Source organism: Enhydra lutris, unplaced genomic scaffold, assembly GCF_002288905.1.
Source record: "Enhydra lutris kenyoni isolate GAN:26980312 unplaced genomic scaffold, ASM228890v2 scaffoldscaffold17, whole genome shotgun sequence".
NCBI lineage: Eukaryota > Metazoa > Chordata > Mammalia > Carnivora > Mustelidae > Enhydra > Enhydra lutris.
Window position 1 is genome coordinate 24090482 of NW_019154101.1, and position 21273 is coordinate 24111754.

Below are 21273 nucleotides of genomic sequence, written 5' to 3' on the forward strand. Positions count from 1 at the left end.
TCATTTCTCTTTTTTTGAAAATCACTTCCCTTAAGTTCCCTTAAAAGTCTCACTTCTTCCAATTTTTACAGAACTCCCCTAGACTAAATCTGCTTGTGTTTATGCTCACAAAGTACTCATTTGGACCTTGATTCTGGAATGCAATGTCTAGTTCCAGTGTAATTCAGGGTGCTACCACATGCTCAGGAATTTATATTTGGTATTTACACTTGAGTTTAAAATGGGTGTCCATCTTGCTTCAGAAATAGTTCTTCATTCCTCAACTAACATCACATAACTTTTCTTCTCTTGGATGACTTTCTCACACTGGGAGGAAGAAAGTATCTAGATAGGCATATAAATAAAATAATTCTTGAAGGACCAGCCAGGTAGTTGATATCATTCTCATCCAGCCTCATCGTCAACCCAACATGCCTTGTTTGCAAATCCTGTGTTTAGTCCCCTCAAGGAAGTCGGAGGAAGGAATACCGGGCCAGATAGGGTTTCGTCCAAAGGGCGTTTTGATGTTTTGTTCATACTGTACTACAGAAAAAGAAGGAGGCTATTGAACGTGGCCAACAACAAACTGAGAACACTTTAAAAGAAGGCAATGACATACTTGATGAAGCCAACCATCTTGCAGGCGAAATCAACTCAGTCATAGATGTGAGTATTTCATAAAAGCCAAAGTTAAAAGAAAATAATAATGGCATAAGCTTTCATAAGTGGGAGGCAGTGATAAATCTCAGCAACATAACCAAATACTATTTTTTTTTCTTGTGGGTGTCAGATCGTTTCTGCTTGATTGCATTGTGACCATGCGAGCTCTTGGCAACAGTTAAAAATCCACATTGTTCTCCCAACAGACATGAGTGCCTGTGTGAGAGTACTCACAACACTCCTAGAAACCTTTATTTTTTTCTCCATAGTGATGAAGGGCATTTCTTGTTCCCAGGATAGCTCTTAAAATCTGCTTCAATATTTATATAACATTGGTTAAAAGAGAAATGTAAACCTGTAAGCAGACTTTCAGTACAGTGTGTAATGCAGTAGATAGACACTGTACTATATGGCAATAGAAACACATATGGTCTAAAAAATTCTAATGGCTATCATTTATGCATGTATACCTAAGAAGAAGCATTTTCTTAGAAAAAGATAGTTAGGTTCTTCTTGGTGTAAATTGGCTCCATGTATTTCCAAATCTCTCTCATTAAATAACAGCTTTTATTCTGTATTCTCTTTTTGCTATATTAGTAAAATTGAAGTTTCATAAAAAAAAACAGTGTGTGTAATTATATCTCCTAGAGAAATTAGTAACGGAGAGGAAGCTTGAATTCACTTACTTAAAATGCCCTCTCTTCTTATATACCAGTATGTTGAAGACATTCAAACTAAATTGCCACCCATGTCTGAAGAGCTTAAAGATAAAATTGATGACCTTGCCCAGGAAATAAAGGACAGGAACCTGGCTGAGAAGGTGTCCCGGGCTGAGAGCCATGCGGCTCAGTTGAATGACTCGTCTGCTGTCCTTGATGGGTATGTCATTTGTTGTTGGAAATGTCTGTGTATCTTGACACTTGTCCAAAAGTTGTGACGAGCAGAAATGGTAGAGCATTTCTTTCAAATCTTGATTTCTCTAATTAGGAACATACAAGCTACATGGCCTTTCTGTGGGAGAGCCTAATTAGGAGGGTCTGGGCAAAGCTCCACTGAAGGCAGCATCAAAAGTCTGAGTTAAAAGTGGATTCAAATAAGGCTGGGTAGGGAGGGAACATAGCCCTAGGCTATACTAAGAAAAAGTATTTTCTGTTCTTTATTAAAGAGAGCACAACGGTTGCTTTATTAGCACTTTAAGTAATAATGTATAAACACCCATTCTGCTTCAAATTCTAGTTTTATATTTTTAATGAAATCAAAACTATCGCTAAAACAGTGGCTTTTGACAATGTGGTCCCATAAATAGCATTTAAATCTTTTTTTTTCTCTTTCAAATTCCAGGGAAACACTACATATTCCCCTGTGAAGTAACAGCTCACTATAGCTGGGACTCTTAATGGGTCAGAGGAGGGAGGGTCAAGTGGCAAAGTGTGTTTGACCTATAAATCGCCTTCTAGATATAACTGGTATGCTTCCGCTACAATTTTGGGATTGTCATAATAAATATCAGTCCTATAAACCCCAAGAATAATTGCCTCATATCTGTTATTTAATGTATAACATGTATAAAGGTTCTATTCCAGGACTCGATATCACTGATACAAAGGAGAATATTGATGTTTGAAGACCCTGGCCACAATTTAGGCACAATTCATTTTATAGTAAACTTTTGCCAATTAAGCATGTAAGCTAAAAGTCCACAGATGCAGGCTCCAGGTCCTTAGTCAGGGATGTGTTGGCCATGTAATCTGAGACAAGCTATTTAACCTTCTGAGATTCATTTGTGTTCATCTGGGCAGTACACCTCCCCTAAAGAGATTGTGTGAAGTTCATTCCAGTACTACGGTACAGGTGCTCTCAAACACATAGCATGCTTTACAGATGACCTAAAGGCTCATCTCCCTGCTCACAGCTGCCTCGTACATGTGGTTGCAGAAATTTTTGAAGGACACTATGGGTGTTTAAAAATATATTGGTCATATTTCATAGCTGAATTATTTAGGAATATGAGTTTAAATTGAAAACTATAATACAATAAGTAGCTACCTCATTATGACTTGGAATCATAGTGATCTTGGCTGTGATCATTTGGAAGCCATATTGGTTATAAGTGGAATGTTCTTCATTTGAGTACCAACTGCTCTGATGTTCTTTTTTGGGGGCAATCCCAACAGAATCCTTGATGAGGCTAAAAACATCTCCTTCAATGCCACTGCAGCCTTCAATGCCTACAGCCATATTAAGAACTCTATTGATGAAGCTGAGAAAATTGCCCAAGAAGCTAAAGGTCTTGCACACGAAGCTACAAAACTGGTAAGAACTGAATAGTGTTATATACTAAGAATGCAGGTCAATTCTTTTGAAATAAGGGTCCAGAAAAAAATTGCTCAAATTTAAATGAGCTCAGGAAAAATCCCAGCAAATTAGAATATTTACTTTGAATTCTTTTCAGAGGCTCCTTTAAAATCGTATCCAAAATAACTTTCAGTGTGCTGTGGTGCTAGAACTCTTTTCTCAGTTTCTCCCGGCTTCGTACTACTCATGAGGGTCTTGAAATTACTGCAGCTGCCCCCACAGTTTTTTGCCACCAACTCACAGAAGAAAAACAGTCCAACATAAGACTCTGGACAGGGACATTTATTGCTATTGTTCCAAACATCATCAAAAAGAAAGTGCCCTGAAAATTAACACCACTGCTTATACTCTCCCACAAAATGGTTACATGCGAAGCTCCACTAGGAAACATACATTTTACAAAACACATGAGATGCTATGCTTCTGAACTGTTTATACCATTTGTATCAATTGGAACTGGGTACCTACAAAGGAACATTTGGCTGCTGTCATTCTTCAAAATACATTTGGAAATAATATTTCAGAATTTGGGGGCTCTGAGTATAGCACCTTATCTGAGTATCTTTAGTACTGAAAAATCTTCACTCTTTCCATGTAGAACAACATTTTGTAAATAAGTTATGTGATACACCCTCATAATACTATTTGAGGCTAAAAAAAATGTTTCATGGGAAGCACATGCTGAGTTAAAATATTCTGAACTAAATGTTCTGAACTCCTTTGGTCTTCGCATCAGAATTTCAGAGGGGAAAAAAAAAACTAGATTGGACCTTTGTGGATGAAGTATACATAAATAATTAGTGTTAAAGAAACAGATCAATGTTTTCTCTGCTTTGGTATTGGACACAAAGGTGTTTTTTGGATCTCAGGGATAATAAAGATATTTACCACACTCTTAAAAAGTTTATAGTGTGGTCATAGTGCAAAGGTCATATTCCATCAGCAGTTACTACTGTTTTGGTTCCTCTGGAATAAGGGATAATACCATATGTTGGGTTTATTTCTTATTCAAAAGTGTGATACAGTTATTGCAGAAACTTCCTTATGCCTGGTTATCTTTTCAAAATGAACTTATTTTTCAAATCTAAATTCTTTATCTTCTCATCTTCTATTTTAAAGACTGAGATCTCCAAGTTCATCATTTTTATGTGACCTCTGCTTTACTGTAGGACCATTTTTAGCATCTAGCACTGTACCTGGCAGATAGTAGGCACTCATGAGGGAATGAATGAATGAATGAATGTTATTCTAAGTAATATCTTTCAAGTCTATCTATAATCATTTGTACCAGTCAAAACCTCACTATTGTTACTGCTTCATCTTCATAAGCTTCTAACATCTTTTGTTATAGAGCTGTTTAATTTCACCCAAATATAATACTGGCATTTTATATGTAGAATGCTGTCATTTTTATACAGGCAGAAAGTGTTCTCTTTCCTTAACACTGATGCTTATACATGACAGTCTAGTCAGCCTCAAGCATAGAGCTGGGATGAACTGTAATACATTGCCATATGTCCTCTTGTTATCATCATTCCTTCTCTTTTTTCCATATCCCACATAAAAAATAATTAAATAGCTGAAAAAGTACAAACTAAATCCTAAAGAGAGTCACTTATTGATTAAATGGCTGTCTGCAAACTCAAAGACTGATTTGTCCCAGAAAGTTTATTGGACTGAACAGAAAGTTTGTTGAAACTCTCTGAACAGAATAAATAAAGTTTTAATTTTAATGTCAGGATGATATAGTTCTGTTTTACTAAATAAATATATTTGCCAGTCATTAAGTTGAGCAATTACATAGCTAGGACTAGCATTCTGTATATGTAATATCTGGTATTACTGCTGGATAAACGCAGAACAATGAGACTAAGTTCATTATTTATGTATGAAAGAATTCAAGGATAAAAATACAGAAGAGTCCTTTACTGATTTGAGTCTCTCCCTAAAAAGAAGGAAAAATGTTTTCAGTGGATCAGAAAGAAACAACAAAGAAACAAAGCAGGAATTTACATGAGGAGAGATAAGACCTGTTAGACAAACAATAGAACAACCAATCACTATTGTGAAGAAAATGGACGTGAAATAATGTAAGAAGAAAAAAAAAGTATTGAGAATAACCTAAGGACAAAAGCAAATGAATGATAGAAATAACCTCAAAGTATAATTGACAGCATGTTTAAAGCAACTTCCATTTTAAAAAATCTGCTTAAGTTTACCTATTTATAAACACACACACAAAATCAAGAAGGTCTTTGAGAGGAAAATATGAGTGAGAGAAAGTCGGTCATTTAGCAAAGTAATAAGCAGGTGGAGGTTTTATACAATTAGACTGTTGTAGAGCATTCCTATATAAAGAGTAACAGGTACGTGTCTTGCATACATCATTTATTTAAATATCGAAGTATTTTGGAAATGTAGATATTATGAAGAAACAAATACTATTTTTCTGTTAGTGTCAGGTGGAATAAATACTATAAAGCATCCGTTTTCCGACACACAATGTCCAAGATAATGTTTCATTTAGTACTTCTCATTGGTGGGTTCAAGGAAAGAAGAAGGGAAATGTGTCACTTTAGAAAAGAGAATATTAAGATTATTTTGTTCTAATCTTAATTGCTTTGGGGCTATAAAGAGTCCTCTGATGCTAAAACAACAGAAAATTAAAAATTTTTTAAAAAAATTTCTAGATATGGGGGCGCCTGGGTGGCTCAGTTGGTTAGGCAACTGCCTTCAGCTCAGGTCATGATTCTGGAGTCCCGGGATCGAGTCCCGCATCGGGCTCCCTGCTCAGCAGGGAGTCTGCTTCTCCCACTGACCTTTCTCCTCTCATGCTCTCTCTCATGCTCTCTCTCTCTCAAATAATTAAATAAAATATTTAAAAAAAAATTTTTTCTAGATATGTGAACTTAAAACCTATGTTATCAGCCAGATCAGGTTTTAGAAGTAGGCAGACAAATAGATTTCATATGCTATTGGATGATTGGAATCACCAGCAGAGGCAACAGACTTCAGTGGCTCTGGCACATGAGGTCCTTTGCATTTTCCACTGGAAAGGTCTTAGGTACTGTGCACTTGAATCTGGTGCCTTCCAATAACAAACAGCAACAACAGTGAAAAGAAGGGTTATATAGAGTGAATTCCATAGTTCTGGTTCTCTAAGATCTCTCACTCTCTTTCTCTCTCTCGCTTCTCTCTCTCTCTCTCTCTCTCTCTCACCTCTCTTTCTCTCTCTCTTTCTCTCTCTCTCTCTCACACACACACACACACCCACACTCACCAGCAATATTCACTAATACCCTCTAGCCCAGGTTCCCCCTTCTCAATTAGTGTCAGTGTTCAGTCTGATCTTCACCAGAATGAGCATTAGAAATAGAAGAATTTATACTAGGTTTCAAGTCCAGTACACTGTGTTCTTTCTTTTTAGTCTCCAAATTCAAATTCTGTTACTTGCTACAATTACTCATCATTTGAGGGAGCCATAATTCTAAAAATCTTTAGTGTGGTATTTTCCAGATATTTCTAAAAAAATAATATGAAATACAGAAGAAAATGAAAGCAATTTGTAAGTGACATTTTTTTCATAGAAACAAGAAGAGTGAGGTAGTAAAGAACAGTGCTGTATAAGCAAGATGTAGGCTTTAGATAAACTACAGAGATGAGGGAGAAGTCTAAAAAATATATATTTTATCGAAGGAAGTATACCTAGGAATTAAGTAAGTTTAAAGCCTTGATTCTAATAAATACAGGAACTGCTGTTGTGATTTTTTAGTGTTTATTCCTTTAACTTGAAGAGAGTAGAAATCCATAGAAACCTCAAAAGAAGTTTTTTATTGCTTTTAGGGTCAAGAGTCTAAGGAATGAACTAGATTTTTGTAAATTTACTCTTATGTGGCAGATCAGTGGGGAGAAAAGCCCTGATAGGAAGCAAGGACACTAGATAGGAAAGCCAGAGATTTCTGACAACATGCAGCCTGAGTTAATTCAGGTCCATCCTGATGTTAGAAATTCATAGAAATGCTAAATAAATTATAACTCCCCAAATTTAATGCATACTTCCTATAAGAAAGAAGAAACAAAAGAAAATCTAAAAGTACAGAGGAAGGTTAAAATAAAATGGCACAGTCTTAAAGCTGCCACTTTATGGCTCAATGAATTTGGAACTTAAATATGCATCATAGTATCTAGGGGCTGGGATTTTAAAGACCAGGCAGGGAGAGAAGATCTCACAGACATCACCTTGAACCTCTAAGAGAAGTCTCTAATTGAAGTATACAAAAGCATGAGACTCTAGGACGATTATCTTCATTAATGAGCATTCATACCTTGCAGCCCAGGAACATTCCTGGAAGTCTTGTTTCTTTTCATGCTTCCAGTTGTGAAAAAGTGTCTTGTAAGATGCTAAAGTCACAAGCCTATGGATTGAAGTCCAAATTTATACCATCCATATGGTATAAGACTTTACAAGCTGAGAAATTAATGGCAGGGGTACTAGTCTTGGCTCTTAAAACCTCTAGGGCATCTAGGAAGATACAGAAAACTACTCTGTTCTGATACACTATAAATAATCAAGTAGAAGTGAGGGTAGGCAGGCAAAGTACTTAACATGATCCTGAGATTACTAAAAAATCTGAAAGAGAATTTAAAATTATTTAAATTATTAAAATGTTAATGAATAGAAAAGAGGGATGGAAGAGGGACTAAAGACTATGGAAATTTGTAAAAGAAGCAAATACAATTTCTAAAAATGAAAAATATAGGAATTAAAATTAAAAATTGAAGGGGAGGGCCAACCAGCACATTAGTAACAGATGAAAAGAGAGTAAGTTAGAGTTGACTTGTCCAGAATGTAGCAAACATGGTAAAATATAAAAGGATTTTAGGAGGCAAGGAATGCAGATTGTAAAAATGTAAGTCTATGAGGAGTTCCAGAAATTGAAAGAGTGAAAATAGGGAGTAGTAATGTCAAAGAGATACTGAAAATTTTCAAATATTGGTGAAAAACATGATTCCCCAAAGTAAGGAAAACCATCACATTAAATAAAAATAAGTCTACACATGAAAAGATAACTGTTAAACTTACAGAAACCAAAAAGAAAAAGAAAACAAAATCTTAAAATAATCTAGAGAGAAAATGCAGATTATCTACAAAGGAATAAGATTTTACAGTTAGCATACTTCCCATTGAAGTCACAATGGAAGTCAGACAATGCACTAATATGCTCATGGTATATTATATAATTATATGATATGATATGCCACTCAACTCAGAATTCTAAGGACAAAATAATGGCATCTTCAGAGAAAAACTGAGGATTTACCAAATATAGACTCCCATTGAGCTACTATAAAATACACTTCAAAAGGAATGTCAACAAAATCAAGGAAATTGGAGATTAAAGAAACAAAGTGAACAGAGAAATAGTAAATGTGTACAACTTAAGCATAGTGAAAATTATAATGAAGATAATTACTAAATGTATGTAATTGTTTTAAATAATTGAGCCAAAAGAACAAGAGAGCAACAACAGGAAAATGGACAGATGGTCAGAGTTAGAAGTTTTTAAACTCTGAAATTTTGGGAGAAGAGTTAAAAAAAAAAACTGATTAGATTTAAACTTTGTTAAGTATATGTATTAAACATTGAGGATAATCATAGAGGAGTAAAAATAACAATGTTAATCAGAGTTTTCCAGAGAAACAACCAATAGGATGTATATATATATATGTATGTAGAGAGTTTTTGAAATTTGTTTTAAGGAATTGACTTACACCACTGTAGGGGCTGTCAAATCTGAGTTCTGCAGGACAAGCCAGCAGGATGGAGAACCAGGGAAAAATTGATGTATCAAGTTCAGAGACAGTCTGGAAGCACAATTCTTTCTTTTTAGGAGGATTTCAGTCTTTTCTCCTAAGGCCATCAACTGATTAGAGGAGGTCCACCTACATTATGGAAAGTACCCTGCTTTACTCAAAGTCTACTGATTTAAATGGTAATTACATCTAAGTGATACTTGCTTGAACAAAACCTGTAGACATAGCCTAGCCAAACTGACACACAAATTTAACCATAACAAACAGCTATACTTTCCAAATAAGCGAAGAGAAAAAAAATGTGGAGAGTGGAATTTTCTATCAATTCTATAAAAATCCAAAAAAATAGAAAAAACAGAAGCCAAAAAAAAGGTAAATATAAAACATGAAATATAAAATTTAATCAAAATACAGCAGGCAGAGTAATTATGACTAGCTGCCTCAAGAAATAAGCCCTGAAAAATCAGTTGCTTACCACAATCCAAATTTCTGTCTCATATCCTACCCAGTGTGTCAGAAAACCCTTCTCCATCTCATAGCTACACCATACTGTGGAGCCTCTGAGGTAGGGAAAGAGAAAGACAAAAAAGAGACATGCCTGCTCTTCCCTGCCTTGGCCTGGACCGTATCTGGTCTGTTGATCAAGAATAGTCACATACCTCGATCTAACTGTAAGAGAGACTGGGAAAAATAGGCACATAGAATTTTTGATGAGCATTAACCATCTATGTTTCAAGTTGCCTTCATAATAAATGCAAACATTAAAATTACTAGTTAGATGACAATAATATTTATATTGGTTTTAAAATGTTGAACAAATGCAGCCATCAATATATGGTGTATACAAAATATACCACTAACTCTAAGGGTACAGAGGACTGAAAAAGAAGGGAGGCAAAGAGATAAACCAAGCTAACACTAATCAGAAGAAAGCTGGTGTACTAATATTAAATAATAAAAATAGGCTTTATATATTTTTTAAAAGAATTATGAGAGATACCATCATCACAATTTAATAAAGGATCAAGTTAGCAGGAAGATTTAAAAAAAATTGAACCCACAGAGTTGTAACTACACAAAGCCTAAGAATGAATAAAGGCAAATGTCAGAATGAGGAAATCAACATATCTATAATAATAAAGGAAGATTTTGTCATTTCTCTCTTAAAAATTGGTAGGTCAAGTGAAGAGATGTAAGGGTGCAGATATGGAAAGTACACTACACAAGTCTGCATTAATGGTCTTATAGAACTCTGTATCGAATAGATAATTCTGTATGCCCCACTAGATAAAGGACTCATGAAACTTAAAAAAAAAAAAAAGAGAGAGAGAACCATGAACTAGACCACAAAGCAAGTATAAGTAAATCCCAACACTCCAATAGCACCTAGATTGTAGTCTCTGATTGCAGTGCAATAAAATTTTAAAAATTATGCTTATTGTTCCCCAAAAGTGTTTTAAATAAAAATCACACTTTAAAGTAATTCATGGGTCAAAGAAAAATATAGCTTGAAATTACAAGTACAAAATATGTTGTAACAAAATGGAAATAAAACTACACATCACATCCAGTGGCACTAAAAAGGCAAGTGGAAATTTGAAATGCAGTTCTTAGGAAAGGGTGAGAACTGAACCCAATTATCTAAAGTTTCTGCTCAAGAAGTTCAAAATAATATATAAAGAAAGGAATAAAAATAAAAGCAGAAATTAACAGCCTAAGGAATATATTATTAGGAAGCTGATTCTTAGAGTAAGAAGGAAAAACAGGACTAAGTAAGCAGAGTTCACACATTACTTACACATAATGGACAGGATTAGGAATAAAGAGTGGGACATAATAAGAGAGATAATATAGATTTAATATGGGTATACTCAAATATATGAGCAACTTTTTAAAAATAAATGTGAGTGCTTGATGAAGTGGAAAATAAATTTAAATGTACTCAGAAAGAGTAAACCTGAGTAGAAGTCTAGTCATTCAATGAGTTGAGTCAGTTGTTAATCCACCCATAACAAAATAATAATATCTACCAAAATTTCAAGGATTCAATATCCAAAACATTCTACAGAACAGAAAAACAAATATTCCCTGGCTTATTTTATGAGTCTGATACAATCTTGATGGCAGAATGCTGTACGAGACAGGATCAGAAAGCAAAACTGTAAGTCAATCAAAAATAGAGATGTGAAACTTTAGATAAAATATTACCAAACCAAGTCCAAATCTATATTTTTAAAGATCTTGACAAATACAGTAAAAAGTTAATATTAGTCAAATATGGATGATGAGGATACAGGTATCTATATTAATTTCTGTTCCTATCAGTATAATTAAATTATAGTCTACTTAAGTGTCTTAACTAAAATGAAAGAGGAAATTGAACATCAGTTCTGCAGGAGGAGCTGTCCTGAAAAATATAAAGAAAGTAGTTCTTAAAGGTTCCCGGAAATGAAAGGAGCAGCCCTCATCCTTCACACCAACAAGAGGTCCTACGTTTCTCCCTTTCTTTTTAAAATTCATGATGCATGCATATTTTATTTCCTTTTAAATTGAAAAGAGAAGCAGGAAATTTCAAGCAACAATCAGTCCCCTCACCTAACTTATTTGCTCACCTCTAAATTCACACTCCCAGGGACAATCATTGCTAAATCTTCCAACGATTTCTTCTCCTTCTGTCTCTCTTGGTATTATCATTATCATGCTATCATGCAATTTATTACTTTAGGGCATTAATCTGTTTTCATTCTCATGACTGACTTTCATCCTCTGCCTAACCTGTGGTTTTTGAGCTGGGCTGTCTTCAGGTTCTATGTGCCTCCTTCCTGGCTTCTCCGCTCCTGAGTCAGGTGAGGGCCCAGTGACTGCAGTGGGTCTAGAGGGAGTAAGTGTCTAATGACCCATGCTGATGTGGTGAGGGAGGCGTGTCTGTCCTGCTAAAGTGAAGATTCCTCTGCTGAAGTCACACACTTTCTCTTATCTCCTTTTCTTTACATCATATTTTGAATTCCCACCATCTCCCCTGCACAGTTATTCCTTTTATCTAATCTCTTGGTACTGTTTTCTGAAAGCAGTGTCCTTTGCTCAGAATTCAGATGTTAATTTTTTTTTTTTTCTTTTTCAAAATTTTATTTAAATTCAAGGTTGTTCACCTATGGTGTAGTTTTTGTCTCAGAGTTAGAACTGAGTGAAAGTTCAGATTTTAAACGAAGTAATTCATATGTCTGAGGAGTCTTTTGCTCTCTTCCTCTATTTTACTTCCTCGTGGGAGGGATATGATTGAGGGTCTCCCCTCACCCATGCAGCAGTTGGAAGAGTCAGAAGAAATCATCCCCAATGGGTGAGATACACCAGGCCACACGGTGTGGCGAACAGTAAGCAGGCCAGTTCCCGTGCCCCGCTGTGCAAATCTTTGGGTCAGACGCAGTCCTCACAGCCCCAAGATCCCTGGGCTTTGGAAGCTGCCTAGTTTCTCTGATTGCCCTCTGCTGTGCACGGTGAACTCCCACGCTATTTCACTGTGATGTTTTGGTTTTTTCCTACTTGCTTTTTCCAGAAAACAATGTTCCCGAATTAAAATGTAAGCTGATAGTAGACCCCCTAGTGGACAGAAAGGTGTAGCACCACAGCTGGCCTCCTGAGTATTTTGCTCTTCACTATTTCTCACCCAGGATCCCGTGATTTTCATACAGGTAACACCCGATACACAGGAGTTGCACACTAAATGCAGGTTGTCAACCCTCCCATCTCCAAACACTAATGTCAGAAATCTAGAATGGCCAGGGTGCGTCGGAGTTTCAGAATTCACAAGATAATTGGTATGGTCACGAGATGTAGGAAAGTTGAAGAGAGGAGACTATTTCAAAGGAAAAATAAAATTACTTTTCTTTCCCTATTTAGTCTGAGGTAATGTCTGAATATCTGTTTGAATGTACATGTCATGTGGGATTTTTTTTAATGGGTTGGAATTAGGTTCTACTGTGTGCTAGAATTTCTCAATCAGGCTGGGGAAAAAGATAGCAAGATAGAATTTGGGATTAGAAGATCTGCCTTCAAAATGAGTGCATTGTAGGATCTATTCTGACCCATCCCCTGACTTGATTCTTATGGTAAATATAGTCCATAGAGCCCAAGTCCTTTCATCTGATTTAATATTTAATCTCCAAATATGTAAGATCATTGCTTACTCCTTACTGACCTATTTATGGTAATTATAAGAGGTACTCATGAGCTACTTATCCACATTTTACATTTTCTCTTTAAATTTTTAAAAATTGTGACCATATATTTAATGTACTTAATGTGTAAATAGCATTACAAAACACAACACACAGGGTAACCAGAGATAATTAGAATTCTTACCTCTCCACAAACTAGCAATAATCATTACATGTTTTCATTTGTCATGCTAGTAAAAATAATGAATTCTGACTTTTACCTAGATAATTTATTTTCCTTTATTAAAAGTTTTCCTTTCTTTCCTACTATTATTCTGTCCTTTAATATTATTAATATTATTCCTAATAATTTCTTCTTATTTATTAGTTTTTGAGTCCTTATAGTAGCAAGATTCCTTGACATCATTGCTATTGGTGTATAAATCATAAGGGTAAACACTATGAATCTTGCAATAGTATGATTAAACATTAAGGCATTTCTAATGAGTGTTTGTTTAGAAATGTGGTCATATCTTCTCTTCAGTCTGTCTTATTTAGTATTTGCTTTGTATAATTGGATGAACCAAAATACATAAAGAATACTTGCCAGGTCATTTTTGAGTTTTTATTTCCTCCATAAAGGACTGTGCAAATATTAGCAGAGTACATATTGCATTCAAAAGGCTCAATAAAATGTGGTGTTAGTCAAGTCGTACACTTTAAATCACATTTTTTTGTGATTTTGTATTTTATTGTGTCAGCCACTGTTTTAAAGTCATTCACATAGTCATTTTAACTTCTTATTAATACCTACAGTCATTGGGGGGGGCCTGGGTGGCTCAGTCGGTTAAGTGTCTTCCTTTGGCTCTGGTCATGATCCCAGGGTTCTGAGATAGAGCCTCATGTCAGGTTCTCTGCTCAGCAGGGAGCCTGCTTCTCCCTCTGCCTCTGCCATTCCCCCCACTTGTGCTCTCTGGTCCTATCTCTCTGTCAAATAAATAAATAAAATATTTTTAAAATATACCTACAATAATTGGAATTTAAATTTTATATCCATGTAGTATTAATGGGAAAATAACAAAAGCCCGTAATTGATAATGACAATTAAATCTGCCAATAAGATTGATGAACATTTTTTCTCCATCAGCAGCTCAGCAACTTATCTAACAACTGAGTGATTCACACAATAGCAAATATGAAAAAGTCAGTGAGAATCAAAGTCACCTAGAAAAATATTGAATCAGTATGTAAAATTAGTGTTCATTAAGCCATCCTGATTTTAGTGTTTCTCTCTGTATATGATATGCTCATTGGAGTCGATAATTTAAAAAAAAAATAGATTAGAAACAAAAAAACAAACTTCTGTTTTATGACCCAGCTTTAGACATATTAAAAATTCAGGGCTTAAAATGTTAAAAATCAAAGGGTTTGTATCATCAGTCCAAAACATGGCAACTCCTTGGGGTGATGCTATAAGGCAATGTATGTGAGAATTATTTTCATTCAAGACAGTTGTGCTCTCAGACTCACCTTTTAGGATTTCCACCTATAAGTGCAGTTATCAAGAGGTAAAATGGCCATGCTGGATTGGACTTTGGACATTAACTGGAAAAAAAAAATTAGGTCCTCTGAGAATGTTCTCCAACTCCATAGATGTTTCTCTATTGCCTTGACTCCAAATCAAGATTTCTTTTACTTTCTGCTCATTCTGCCCCCATCAGCTTGTTCACTTCCTGCCTCATTGCAGTAGGCTAGTGATACCCACAGGTGCTGGGGCAGTGACTGTCAGGCTGTAACTGGTGAAAATCTATTCTCACTTAGTCATATATTTTTAAATTCTCTCTTGATTGTCCTACTCAGTGTTCTCATCAAGCTGAAAGTTCCTAATCACAAATTCTAAACTTGCAGTTTTGAGGATTCCTATTTCATCCAAGTCTCCTCTGTATGCTCACTGGCTGTCAGACTTCTGCAGAGATTCATCTAATCTCTCTCCCATCTTAGGGTATAGTGTGTGAACTACAGAGTGTGTCAGGATCTACAGCCTTTCCACATATTTCTGACCAAGGCCATCTCCCTTGGTTGGTTGTTCCTCACTTTTTATTTACTATTTCATTTTAATATCCTGTAGTATTTTAAAAATATAGGTCCTATTAAAATAGCTTTAAAATCAATGAATAGTGATTTCCTTATTTTAAAATAATGATTTTTAAATTGTTACAAAAGCAGTTCTTATCTGTTACAGAAAAGTGGAAAATACAAGCAAAAGGAGAAAATATAAAATGTGCATAAGCCCACCAAACACAAATTTTCACTTTTATAATGTTGTTTATCTGCACGAACTTTTTCCTATGCAAACAGCTTTTTTGCAAATGGATAATTTTTACATAACTGTTTTGTAGCTTAATATTTAATTGTATCTAATTATTATCACATGTACATTTTTTCAGTATTCTCAAAAATTACATCTTTTACAATGTGTATAGGATTGATTCCACCATTTCTTCTGAGAATTTGTTTTATGAGAGTAAGAAATTTCTCCCTGATTTTTAACAACAGTCTAACATACCTGAATATAAATTTCTTCTGATAAACACCTCATACAAACACATTACATCTAATCACCAGCCCTTATATGTGTTCCTGCACATTCTGAACCATTTTCTTTATTAAAAAATTTTTTAAACTTAAAATCATTTAGGTTATGTAATATCTTTGCACAGTATCTCCTTTAGAGATATGCAGGACTTATCTTCTAAAATAAATTATTTCGTAAAGAGGGAACAATGGAATAAGTCGTAAACCATGCTGATGAATTTTCAATTACCTATCTAACAAATAAAAACAAAAGCAAAAAGGAATATTCTACATCTGTCCTTAGAGCCCAATCTTTCAAATGAATTCGGAAATTCTGTCTCTGATAAACTAGTTATTTGAGGACCATTTAGAAAAGTAATAAAAGTATAATATAGAAGGTAATATAAACAATATGTTCTGTAATTCTTTTTTTTTTTTAAGATTTTATTTATTTATTTGACAGAGCACACAAGCAGGGGGAACAGCAGACAGAGGGAGAGGGAGAGAAAAGGTAGGCTCCCCACTGAGCAGGAAGACCTGATGCAGGACTCGATCCCAGGACCCTGGGATCAAGACTTGAGCCAAAGGCAGACATTTGACCAACTGAGCCACCTGGGTTCCCCTAAACAATAGCTTTTAAATTTGCTTTTTTATATGATAAATCACTGGGAGACAGGTAGACCATCCTGATAAGCTTAACTTCAGGTCTCATATTCACATCTTCTTCTCCTAATAGATCTTCCTCTGACAACAAAACACTGCCATATTTCCTTGCTCCATTATGGTAGTAACCAATTTCTTTCTTTTTTTTTTTTAATTTAATTTTATTTTTTCAGTGTTCCAAGATTCATTGTTTATGCAGCACACCCAGTGCTCCATGCAATACATGCCCTTCTTAATACCCACCGCCAGACTCACCCATTCCCCCACCTCCTTCCCCTCTAAAACCCTCAGTTTGTTTCTCAGAGTCCACAGGCTCTCACAGTTCATCTCCTCTCTGATCTCCCCCACTCCACTTTTCCTATCCGTCTCCTAATGTCCTCCATGTTATTCCTTATGTTCCACAAGTGAAACCGTATGATAATTGACTCTCTCTGCTTGACTTATTTCACTTAACATAATCTCTTCCAGTCCCGTACAAGTTGATACAAAAGTTGGGTATTCATCCTTTCTGATGGCTGAGTAATATTCCATTGTATATATGGACCACATCTTCTTTATCCATTCGTCTGTTGAAGGGCATCTTGGCTCTTTCCACAGTTTGGCAATTGTGGACATTGCTGCTATGAACACTGGGGTGCGTGTGCCCCTTCTTTTCACTACATCTGTGTCTTTGGAGTAAACTCCCAGTAGTGCTGTTGCAGGGTCATAGGGGAGCCCTATTTTTTATTTTCTGAGGAATCTCCACACTGTTTTCCAAAATGGCTGCACCAACTTGCCTTCCTACCAACAATGTAAGTGGGTTCCCCTTTCTCCACATCCTCTCTAACATTTGTTGTTTCCTGACTTGTTAATCTTTGCCATTCTAACCAGTATAAGGTGATATCTCAATGTGGTTTTGATTTGAATCTCCCTGATGGCTAATGATGATGAACATTTTTTCATGTATCTGTTAACCATTTGTATGTCTTCATTGGAGAAGTGTCTGTTCATGTCTTCTGCCCACTTTTTGACATGATTATCTGTTTGGGGGGTGTTGAGTTTGAGGAGTTCTTTATAAGGGATTGTTTTGTCTGTTTTTCACTACAATTCAGTGGGGAAGGCAGACTATCTCCATCTTTGGATAATCAGAGCTTACTTTGGTGCTTAAGACAGCTAAAAACTTTTGTTGGCTAAATCAATCAATTCCTTCATCTATTAATCAGTGACATGATACTTTAACAAGAGTTACTGTGGATATATAGCAAATAGTAGAAAGGCGAGTCTAACATGTATTAAAAGCTAATTAAATGCCAAGCCCTCTGTAAAATCTTTGTGGACTTTATCATTTCATTTTTTTCTGTATCTTTCCTTCTATAAAAATGTCTTAAATTATATCATATTTTCTATAAATAATTAAGTAATAAAAACCTGTAGCAGCCTATGTATAATATTTTATTGTGTATGATATATTTTCATAAACATTTTTATATAATTTGTATATACACATATATACACAGAAAGAACTTATTATTTATAAAAATACAGTTTCTAAAAAGCAAGAAACAACATATCTTGCAACTCTAAGAACCTCATTTATATTTCACATATGCCATAGACACAGCTCAGAAACTCAGATGCGAGGCTTATGAATATGTATGAAGTATAATTAGCTTGGAAAGTGCTGCTTCATCACCTGTCCTGATATTGTTGATGTGCTTCGGTGACTTACTAAGCAAAGCTGGAAAGGGAACTCTGCAAATTCCAATGAGTTGAAACAGTTCCATTCATCCATAACGTGTTAGTAGTTTTCATTCTGTTATCATATGAAAGGCTGGTCTTTTAAACCTGGGTTGTGGATATACTGTTTATGACTGACAGTTATATGTCATCAGCCCTATACTTCAATATTTTGGATACCTCTTGGAACACTGAAAACCTGTCTATTCCCCCACATCCCTTGAACGCAAACCTCTCATTTCCACTGTCCTCGCCTGAAATGACAACTCTCTTTTTTCTAGCTTATGCTATTATAGTAGTATAATTAGTGTTTCCTTTTTCTCCCACACACCTGCCCATTCATCTTCCTGGACTAAAGCACTGTCCATACAGTCTTACTCAGAAGCTTTCAATGGTTCCATATTTTATATTGCCCAGTGTTTTTAGCCTGACATTCAAGTTTTCCAGAAATTGACTCTAACCTATGTAATAGCCTTAGTTCTTCATACTGCCCTTCATAAACTGTACAGTCCTTTACAACTGAAATACTTGTTCTGTTCTCCATGCATCAAAATTTCCTGCCTCCTTGGGGCACTGTGTGGCTCAGTCTGTTGAGCATCCAACTCTTGATTTCAACTTGGGTCATGATCTAAGGGTCCTGAGATCAAGTCCCATGTCAGACTCCACGCTTGGTGGGGAGTCTGCTAGAGGAATCTCTCCCTCTCCCTTTGTCCCTCCCACAACTTGTGCTCTCTGGCTTTCTCTCTCTCAAATAAATAATAAATAAATCTTAAGAAAAATTTTCTTGCATCCTTGCCTTTCCTTTCCTTACCCGAGCAAGGAATGGTTGACCAAAAATCCAGGAAGAGGGGCACCTGGGTGGCTCAGTGGGTTGGGGCCTCTGCCTTTGGCTTGGGTCATGATCCCAGGGTCCTGGGATCAAGCCCCACATCAGGCTCTCTGCTCCGTGGGGAGCCTGCTTCCACCTCTTTCTCTCTGCCTGCTTCTCCACCTACTTGAGATCTCTGCCTGTCGTATAATAAATAAAATCTTTAAAAAAAAAATCCAGGAAGAAATCACTGACATCTTGAAAAGTAGGAAAGACAAGGTGCTTGGGAGCAAAAGAGAGGACATTCATAAATGCAAAAAGATGGGAAATTAGAAGCAGGAAGTCTGTCAGGAGATGGACTTCAGTTAGGGTTCATTCATGTTGTAGGATAAAGGTGCCAAGGTCCAATGGAAGATCAATAAGTTGGTAATCAGACTAATCAGAAAAAAGTCAATATCCAGTATCCAATATCAGGAATAAAAGAGGTAAAATCAGTACAATTTCTGTAGACAATAAAGAATTTAAAAAGGTAGAAAATTATTAATGACTTTATGCCAGAAATTCAACAATTTGAATGAAATGGACAGCCTTTGAAAATTTCCAAATACCAAAACTCACAAAAAAATAATTTGAATGCCCATTAAGGAATTGAATTTGTGCTTAAAAACCTTTGTACACACACACACACACACACACACACATTCAGCCCCAGTCGATTTCACTGGTGAATTCCATGAAACATTTAAGAAAGAAGTAATAAATTCTTCAGAGAATTGAAGAGAAGAAAATATGTCCCACCTCATTCTATCATTCTGTGAGGCCTGTATCACTCTAATACAAACTGAAGACATTATGAAAGAAAATTATAGATCAATATCCCTCAGAGATGTGAAAATTCTTGACAAAATCATTACAGATCAAATCTAACCATTTATTAAGATAAGCTACAAACTAGGGGAATGTATTTGCAAGTTACATGTCTGATAAAGGATTTGTATCCAAATTATGCACAAATACCTTTTAAAATTTAGTAACCACAAACAACTAAATAAAAATTGGGCAAAAGATTTAAACAGATGGAAAATAAGCACATGAAGAGGTGCTCAAGATTGTCACAAGGAAACTGCAAATTAAAACCAAAATGTTACACACACCTATTAGCAAGTATAAATTTTAAAAGACTGACTACATCAAGTACTGCAAGGATGTAGGAAAACATAATTCTTCTACACTGCTGGGGGGAATTTAAAGTAGCACAAATAATTTAGAAAACAAGTTGGTAGTTTCTTAAAAAATGTAAACATACTACTATATCATCTAGCCACTCCACTTCTAGATATCCACTCCAGTAGAAAATGAAGGCATATGTTTATCTAAAGATTTATACATACGTACACCTTCAACTCAGTTTCGAATGGTCAGTGCTGGAGATGACCCAAATGTCCATCAAGAGGTGAATGAATAGATTGAGACATATCCATTTAATTAAAAAAGGACCACATATTGATACAAGCACAATGTGGACAAAAGTTGAAATAATTACGCTGAGTGAAAAAAAAAAAAAGACAAAAAAGAGAACTAGATGAGCCCATTTATATAAGATTTTCTAAAATGCAAATTAATATTGATGGAAAGAGGAGCAGTGTTTGCATAGGGATACAAGGAAGGGTGGAAGGGAGAAATTAAAAAAAAATGGATAGTTCCTTGACCTTGATTGTCTTGATGATTTCATGGGTGTCTATATGTCAAAACTTACCAAATTATAAATTTTAAATATGTGAAGCTTACTTATACCTCAATAAAACTGTTGGAAAGTGTAAAAAGGCGGATAAAAAAATTAATATTGGCCACCATTGTCCATAGTGCCGCAATTTCCCCGCATCAAACTTTAGCCTCTTTCCATGTTGTCTGACCCTTTTTCCTCTTTTCCTCTCACTTCATTTGATTATTTTCTTCCTTGCATCAAATCAACTTTCTCTCCCTCCTTTACCCCCATGACTCACTTTGCATATCCAAGATTAGCTTTAACTTATTTGTGGAGCATAACAAATAACATGGAGGACATGGGGCGATGGAGAGGAGAAGGGAGCTGAGGGAAATTGGAAGGGGAGGTGAACCATGAGAAACTATGGACCCTGAAAAACAACCTGAGGGTTTTGGAGGGGCGGGAGGTGGGAGGTTGGGGGAACCAGGTGGTGGGTATTGGGGAGGGCACGTATTGCATGGAGCACTGGGTGTAGTGCAAAAACAATGAATACTGTTACACTGAAAAGAAATTTAAAAAAGAAAGAAAGAAATAACAAAAAAAAATTGTGGTTGTTAAATGCTTGCCAGTTTATATTCTTATAGAAAGACATTCACATCTCAAGGCTGTGGGAAAAGCTGTTTTTCTTTCTTCTTCCCTCCCTCCCTTCCTTCACTTTTCTCTTTCTTCCCTCCCTCCCTCCCTTCTCCTTACCTCCCTCCCCCTCCCCTTCCCTCCCTCCCTTCCTTCCTTCCCTCCTTCCTTCCCCATCTTTGCCTAGTTTCATCTAGTACTCTGAGTGACCC

The 21273-nt window shown here is 35.7% G+C and overlaps 1 protein-coding gene across 1 annotated transcript in view; it reads left to right on the plus strand.

Annotated features, from left to right (window-relative positions):
* The window catches only part of LOC111147662 (laminin subunit alpha 2), a 502086-nt gene that overhangs the window by 386194 nt on the left and 94619 nt on the right, over window positions 1-21273 (plus strand). The window contains exons 39-41 of the mRNA XM_022503866.1: window positions 529-645; window positions 1355-1518; window positions 2814-2952. Coding sequence (XP_022359574.1) covers window positions 529-645; window positions 1355-1518; window positions 2814-2952 — 420 coding nt within the window. The remainder of the gene's footprint in view (window positions 1-528; window positions 646-1354; window positions 1519-2813; window positions 2953-21273) is intronic.